The sequence below is a fragment of the Salmo salar genome, chromosome 01 (genome assembly GCF_965601325.2).
Source record: "Salmo salar chromosome 01, fSalSal1, whole genome shotgun sequence".
Lineage (NCBI taxonomy): Eukaryota > Metazoa > Chordata > Actinopteri > Salmoniformes > Salmonidae > Salmo > Salmo salar.
The window spans coordinates 32,079,153-32,087,878 of record NC_138291.1 but is presented as its reverse complement, the minus strand read 5'-3'; the positions used below and the strand labels follow the sequence as shown (position 1 = coordinate 32,087,878).

Sequence of the window (8,726 nt, the reverse complement as noted above, 5' to 3'; positions counted from 1 at the left end):
ATGGTAGTCATGGCAACAGAGATGCTAATCTCCAGTGGACACGGAAAGAGAGAGGCAGAAAGTGAGGAGGCTGGTTTGTGCTTCATCCCTCCCTCATCCCTCTCTTTTTAAATCCTTATATTTGCTCCTCCTCTACCCCTTACTCTCTCTCCCAACTCCTCTCTCTCCCTCATTCTCTCCATCTCTCCATCTCTTCTCCCCTCCCCTTACTCTGGCAGAGCTCACGCACACACATATGTCATGGGTGATTAGGCTGGCTGAGCTGTTGGCCAGAAGCCTTCTGAGGGAGAGGAGAGAGGGGCGTTGGAGAGAGTGTGTGTGTATAGATGTGTAGATGTTGTATCTAGGCTTACCACTAGGAGGCAGAGTGTGTGTGAGTGTGTGTTGAGCTTAGCAGCGCAGAGGGCTCAAGCAGCGGGAAGGAGCGGACGGCTCATAGGCTGCTGTGGTGTGTGTGTGTGTGTGTTGATCAGTGGAATGAAGCGCACGGACAGACAGGCAGAGAGGCAGGCGGGGGAAGGCTGAATTATTACCACAGCTCCACATGGATGAGGATTAATTCATTGGATTTTCACACAATTACGTCTCAACACACACACACACGCACGCACGCGCGCACACACACACACACACACACACACACACACACACACACACACACACACACACACACACACACACACACACACACACACACACACACACACACACGTCTGTTAGCTGGAAGATGCTGCATTAGCTCATAACAAGCCACTGTCTCCCTAGATGACCGTGGTGAGTCAGCCAGGCAGGAGATGCAGAGGGCGAGAGAGAGAGGGGGATGAAGGAGGCTAGAGGAGAAGAGGAACAGGAACGGATTCCGCCGCTGCCGCTGGTCGCGAGGAGCACCTGGTATGAGAGGGGATAGAGTGTTTCCTAGAGAGGAGGAAGGGGAGGAGGGATGGAGAGGAGGCCGTCGTGCAGTGACAGGCTATGATGGCTCCTCGCTCCCCGGGAGAGTCAGAGACAGAAACACAGCGGCTGGGGAAGGACAGGAGGTATTTGGAAAGTGACGTGGGATCAGAGGAGGGTGTCTTTTGGTTTGGGACGAAAGGAACGGGAGTAACATGGCCGCTCAGTCTGATGGAGGGGGATGGGGAGAAACGGGGGAGGGGGTGTTTGATGGAGACACAGAGGGAGACTGTCAGCCTCTGGAATCTGCAGCCATTCACATCTGTCTCTGTTGCCACTCTGCTGTCTGCTATTGGGGCTGTCGCTCCAACTGCCTGGGAAACCTGCTGGGGGAGGACACTACTGGGTAAGTGTGTGTGTGTAGTATGATAATTGTCTCTGCTATTCTCATTTTTACCCTTTTACCATTATTATTATGATCATTCTTATTATAGAGGGATCGGAGGGACCGGAGTTGGCAGGGGTAGCGGTTTAAGGGAGACTCGCTGCCCGCCAGAGGAGGGCCTGTGGCTGGACTGTCTCTGGCTGATCCTGGCTCTCCTCGTCTTCTTTTGGGACGTGGGAACAGACCTACTTCTCGCTGCAGACTACTACACCAGACAGGACTATCTGTGGTTTGGTCTGACACTTTTTCTTGTGCTGGTGCCGTCGATGGTAGTTCAGATCCTGAGTTTCCGCTGGTTCATCCAGGACTACAGCGGAGAGTGTATGACAACCTGGCTGGGGACAGTAGACTGCAGCAAGGGAGGAGAGAGAGAAAAGCTGACCAGGCGAGGGCCAGCCGACCAAAGATGGGTTTATCCCGGGACAGACCGGGTAAGAGTGGCCTCAGTGTGGCTGTGGCAGATCACCATACACATTCTACAGCTGGGACAGGTCTGGAGGTAAGGACAGAGCATGTCATCCTGTTCTCTCCTCCTCTACTGTCCATACAATAGACCACATGTTCACCTCGCCTCACACACACTTTATGTGAGTTTGGCTGCATGCATCTGTGTTTGCAGTTTACCTCCCTTAGACAATATATGAGAAGTAAATAGCTTTGCTTTGTGTGAGTGAAAGTCTAAGATCGAAATAGGGGGTGCTTATGTTTGTCTTATTTCAGTGCATGTACAAGTGGGTAAACCTGTAAGTGTGAGGTATGAAATGGAAATTAGTTTTTGCATATCCCAAGTCCCCCTGAGACACCCTTGGAGAGTGGGGTCACGGCCAGTGATCAGCCATTATTGATGGCGACCTTGGAGCAATTGGGGTTAAGTGCTTTGCTCAAGGACACCGGCAGATTTTTCACCTACTCGACTCAGGGATCTCAACCAGCGACCTTTTTAGTAACTGGCCCAGCGCTCTTTTCCGGGTTTGCTACCTGCCACGCATGGACGCATGCACGGACGCACGCACGCACGGACGCATGCACGCAAGCACGCACGGACGCAAGCACGCACGCACGGACGCACGCACGGACACACGGACGGACAGACGCACGCACGGACAGGCGCACACACACACACACACACACACACACACACACACACACACACACACACACACACACACACACACACACACACACACACACACACACACACACACACACACACACACACACACACACACACAGCTCTAACAACAGGCAACACTGAATCTACAAAAAACTACAGCAAGTAGCATTAGCAAGGTTACTCGAACAATCCAAATGGCCATATTAGCGACAAAGGGCACATGTGCAGACCTGAATAAAGCTTATTTCCCCACTGTTTGGTAAAAACAGTTTTAAACTATTTGGGCTCAATTGATTTTCATCTTCTCTTGCGTTTGCGCAACACCCTGACTGAACACCAATGGTCAAAGCCCCCCCAACCACACACACACACACACACACACACACACACACACACACACACACACACACACACACACACACACACACACACACACACACACACACACACACACACACACACACACACACACACACACACACACACACACACACACACACACTCTCTCTCTCCCGCTCTCTGTCAGATTAATCTTTAATGGCCTATGTGCCTGAGGGAGATGTTGAGTGGGTTTAAGAGCGGGCGTGCGTGTGTGTGTGATGGGGGTTGGGAGGCAGCTCAGTGATTTGTAAATGAGAGTCGTCTGAGGAGTGTTTGGACCGTCCATGTTTGACTAGTAATGCACTGAGCATTCAAATACATGGTGGGCTGGGGGCTCTGACTGACTGGATGACACCTGTATGACTGTTTGACACACACACCAGGTTGTGTGGTTTGTTGCATGTTTTTATAAAGGCTCACAGTAAAAATAACAACCCTGCCCCTCTCCAGTGGTGTGTGTCTGCATGTGTGCCCGTGTGTAACACTTCCCCTAATGGTGTGGCCTGTCCCAAAGAGTGGTGTATGTGTGTGGAATGGTTCAGTCTGATTGAGATAGATCACTGGGAGATGGAGCGACGGAGTAGAAGGGAGAAAAAAAGAGCATGAAGACACATAACAGTAGTGAAGGGGGGAGGGGACAGAGCGAGAGAGTGAAAGGATGGATACAACATACAATTTTTACTCAAATTAAACACAAATCAATAAGTTCTCTCTCTCTTCTTCCTCTGTTGTGATGTGGCATTTTTCAGGTTTCTCTGGTGAAATGTGTGTGTCTGCATGTGTGTGTTTCTAAGTGGCCAGTGAATTATTGATGTCCTATGAAATTTGCTCATATGATGCAGCCCAGATGGTTGTATGAGCATGACTCCGCACATGCATACACACAAACACACACACCCACAGCCTGGGGCACTCCGTAATTGATCTTATTCATTCAAACAGGTTCTATCTCTCTCTCTCTCTCTCTCTGGGACATGATGGCGGTATTACAGGGGCCATGATGATTGACCTCTCACCTCCAACTTCTGACCCCCAGGTATATCCGTACGTTGTACCTGGGTATCCAGTCCCACCGTATGAAGGAGCTTAAGGAGGCCCAGAGGAGGTTCTACTGGGCCATGATGTTTGAGTATGCAGACGTCAACATGCTGCGGCTACTGGAGACCTTCCTGGAGTCAGCTCCTCAACTAGTACTGCAGCTCTGTATTATGATACAGCAGAACCGTGCTGAAACTCTACAGTGTACGTATACACATACAGTTCACACACAGTACACATTACACACACACTCACTCGTCAACTAGTGTTACCAAGATGAGAATCAATCCCTCTCTCTCTAGGTATATCTAGTCTAGGCTCTCTTCTGTCTCTATCCTGGGTGTTGGCTTCGTACCACAAGCTCCTGCGTGACTCCAGGGACGACCAGCGCAGTCTGAGTTACCGCGGTGCCCTTCTCCACCTTCTCTGGCGCCTCTTCACCATCTCCTCCCGCGTTCTCTCTCTCGCCCTCTTTGCCTCCCTCTTCCACCTGTACTTTGGCATCTTTGTGGTGCTCCACTGGTGTGGCATGGCACTGTGGGTGGTGCATGGAGGAACAGACTTCTGTATGTCTCGCTGGGAGGAGGTGCTGTTTAACATGGTGGTGGGCATCGTCTACATCTTCTGTTGGTTCAACGTCAAGGAGGGACACACCAGGGGACGCATGGTTGCTTACTACTCTGTGGTACTGGCTGAGAATACACTTCTCACCGGACTGTGGTATGTAGACAGACAGACACACCTATGTGTTTTATCATCTAATAGGTGTATCTATCTTAATCAGTGCAGAGACAAATGTGTGTGCGTGCATATCATAATAGTTGCATGTGTGTGTGTTACAGGTATGTGTATCGTGACCATGCAGACACAGACAACTACGCGGTGCCAGCGTTGTGTGGTGTCTACCTGTCCTTTGCGGGTGGAGTACTGGTGATGCTTCTATACTACGGCCTTCTCCACCCCTCACACACACACCCCACCCCGGCCTCAACCTGCTGTGACGAGCTGCTGTGGGGTAACCCCCTGCCCCCCTCCGCCCCGCCAACCCCAGCCCACCTGGTCACCCCTTCCCACAGTGATGACGTCATCGCAGACAGCTGTCTGCCGGTGTTCCAGGTGCGTTCAGAGCCCCCCACCTCACGCCATTTCGAGGGTCCTCTGATAAAGATTGACATGCCCAGGAAACGTTACCCAGCCTGGGATGCTCACTATGTGGACAGACGGCTGCGAAGAACCATCAACCTACTGCAGTACCTGACACCTGCAGCCGCAGGCATTCGATACAGGGACAGATCTCTGCTCTATGAACTACTGCAGTACGAGTCTTCTCTCTGACACACATATACATACACATACAGTTGAAGTCGGAAGTTTACATACACTTAGGTTGGAGTCATTAAAACTCGTTTTTCAACCACTCCACACATTTCTTGTTAAACTATAGTTTTGGCAAGTCGGTTAGGACATCTAGTAATTTTTCAAACAATTGTTTACAGACGGATTATTTCACTTATAATTCACTGTATCACAATTCCAGTGGGTCAGAAGTTTACATACACTAAGTTGACTGTGCCTTTAAACACCTTGGAAAATTCCAGAAAATTATGTCATGGCTTTATAAGATTCTGATAGGCTAATTGACATCATTTGAGTCAATTGGAGGTGTACCTGTGGATGTATTTCAAGGCCTACCTTCAAAATCAGTGCCTCTTTGCTTGACATCATGGAGAAATCATAAGAAATCATAAAAAGAACTCAGAATAAAATTGTAGACCTCCACAAGTCTGGTTCATCCTTGGGAGCAATTTCCAAACACCTGAAGGTACCACGTTCATCTGTACAAACAATAGTACGCAAGTATAAACACCATGGGATCACGCAGCCATCATACCGCTCAGGAAGGAGACACGTTCTGTCTCCTAGAGATGAACGTACTTTGGTGCGAAAAGTGCAAATCAATCCCAGAACAACAGCAAAGGACCTTGTGAAGATGCTGGAGGAAACGGGTACAAAAGTATCTATATCCACAGTAAAACGAGTCCTATATCGACATAACCTGAAAGGCCACTCAGCAAGTGTCACGCCCTGACCTGAGAGAGCCGTTTTTCTCTGTTTAGTTAGGTCAGGGTGTGATATTCTATGTGTTTTATTTCTATGTTTTGGCCGGGTATGGTTTCCAATCAGAGGCAGCTGTCTATCATTGTCTCTGATTGGGAGCCATACTTAGGCAGCCTTTTCCCACCTGGGTTTTTGTGGGTAGTTGTTTTACGTTTAGTTGTCTGTTGCCTGACGGAACTGTTTGCTTTCATTTTTGTTTCGTTGTTTAAGTGTTTCATTTATAGTAATAAATATGAGCACTCAACACACTGCGTTTTGGTCCACTCCTTTTGACGATCGTAACAGCAAGGAAGAAGCCACTGCTCCAAAACCGCACAAAAAAAAGCCAGACTGTGTTTTGCAACTGCACATGGGGACAAAGATCGTACTTTTTGGAGAAATTTCCTCTGGTCTGATGAAACAAAAATAGAACTGTTTGGCCATAATGACCATCGTTATGTTTGGAGGAAAAAGGGGGAGGCTTGCAAGCCGAAAAACACCATCCCAACCGTGAAGCACGGGGGTGGCAGCCTCATGTTGTGGGGGTGCTTTGATGCAGGAGGGACTGGTGCACTTCACAAAATAGATGGCATCATGAGGTAGGAAAATTATGTGGATATATTAAAGCAACATCTCAAGACAACAGTCAGGGAGTTAAAGCTTGGTTGCAAATGGGTCTTCCAAATGGACAATGACCCCAAGCATACTTCCAAAGTTGTGGCAAAATGGCTTAAGGACAACAAAGTCAAGGTATTGGAGTGACTCAGTTACACCAGCTCTGTCAGGAGGAATGTGCCAAAATTCACCCAACTTATTGTGGGAAGCTTGTGGAAGGCTACCCAAATCTTTTGACCCAAGTTAAACAATTTAAAGGCACTCTTACCACATAATAATTGAGTGTATGTAAACTTCTGACCCACTGGGAATGTGATGAAAGAAATAAAAGATGAAATAAATCATTCTCTCTACTTTTATTCTGACATTACACATTCTTAAAATAAAGTGGTGATCCTAACAGACCTAAAACAGTGAATTTTTACTAGGATTAAATGTCAGGAATTGTGAAAACTGAGTTTAAATGTATTTGGCTAAGGTGTATGTAAACTTCCGACTTCAACTGTATATACATGTGTGCACATGTAGCCGATTTGAAATGGATAGCTAGGCAGTGGTGCATGCTAGTATCGTTCGGTGATATCACCTGCTCTGAGACCTAAACTGAACAGAAATATAAACGCAACATGCAACAATTTCTAAGATTTTACTGAGTTACAGTGCATATAAGGGAATCCGTCAACTGAAATAAATAAATTAGGCCCTAATCTATAGATTTTACATGACTGGGAATACAGATCTGCATCTGTTGTTCACAGTTCCCTTTTTTTTAAAAGCTAGAGGCATGGATCAGAAAACCAGTCAGTATTTGGTGTGCCCACCATTTTCCTCATGCAGCGCAACACATCTCCTTCGCTTAGAGTTGATCGGGCTGTTGATTGTGGCCTGTGGAATGTTGTCCCAGTCCTCTTCAATGACTGTGCGATGTTGCTGGATATTGGCGGGAACTGGAACACACAGTCATAGACGTCGATCCAGAGCATCCCAAACATGCTTAATGGGTGACATTTTCAGGTTCCAGGAATTGTGTACAGATCCTTGCAACATGGGGCTGTGCATTATCACACTGAAACATGAGGTGATGGCGGCGGATTAATGGCGCAATTTCAGGATTTCTTTACGATATCGCTGAGCATTCAAATTACCATCGATAAAATGCGATTGTGTTCGTTGTCCATAGCTTATGCCTGCCCATACCATTACCACACCGCCACCATGGGGTACTCTGTTCATTGACATCAGCAAACCGCTCACCCTTATGACACCATACTGTCTGCCATCTGCCCGGTACAGTTGAAATCGGGATTCACGTGTGAAGAGCACACTTCTCCAGCATGCCAGTGGCCATCGAAGGTGAGCACTTGCCCACTGAAGTCGGTTACGATGCCGAACTGCAGTCAGGTCAAGACCCTGGTGAGGACAACGAGCACGTAGATGAGCTTCCCTGAGACGGTTTCTGACAGTCTGTGCAGAAATTCTTCGGTTGTGCAAACCCACAGTTTCATCAGCTGTCTGGGTGGCTGGTCTCAGACAATCCCGTAGAGGAAGAAGCCGGATGTGGAGGTCCTAGGCTGGCGTGGTTACACATGGTCTGTGTTGTGTGACAAAACTGCACATTTTAGAGTGGCCTTTTATTGTTCCCAGCACAAGGTGCACCTGTGTAATTATCATGCTATTTAATCAGCTTCTTGATATGCCGCACCTGCCAGGTGGATGGATTATCTAACACAACGTGCCAATAGCTAACACAACGTGCCATTGGAACACAGGAGTGATGGTTGCTGATAATGGGCCTCTGTACGCCTATGTAGATATTCCATAAAAAATCTGCCGTTTCCAGCAACAAAAGTAATTTACAACATTAACAATGTATTTCAGATCAATTTGATGTTATTTTAATGGACAAAAAAAAATGCTTTTCTTTCAAAAACAAGGACATTTCTAAGTGACCCCAAACTTTTGAGCAGCTAGCAGACCGCTTGAAAGCAGTCTGCTAGCTGTGAGTTTGTATTCTCTTTAGTTTGGCTAACTGGTTGTGTATACACTGAGTGTACAAAACATTCCTAAAATTGAGTTGCCTCCCCTTTTGCCCTCAGAACAGCCTCAATTTGTCAGGACATGGACTCTACAAGGTGTTGACAGTGT

The 8,726-nt window shown here is 47.6% G+C and overlaps 1 protein-coding gene across 1 annotated transcript; it reads left to right on the top strand.

Moving 5' to 3' along the window:
- The first annotated feature begins 411 nt into the window (after window positions 1–411).
- On the top strand, window positions 412–6,925 carry LOC106599729 (XK-related protein 6). Its single transcript, XM_014191037.3, has 5 exons — window positions 412–1,297; window positions 1,386–1,835; window positions 3,868–4,073; window positions 4,172–4,589; window positions 4,712–6,925. The coding sequence occupies exons 1-5, from the start codon at window positions 1,107–1,109 to the stop codon at window positions 5,202–5,204; spliced, it is 1,758 nt and encodes a 585-aa protein (XP_014046512.1). The 5' UTR covers window positions 412–1,106; the 3' UTR covers window positions 5,205–6,925.
- Window positions 6,926–8,726: the final 1,801 nt, after the last annotated feature.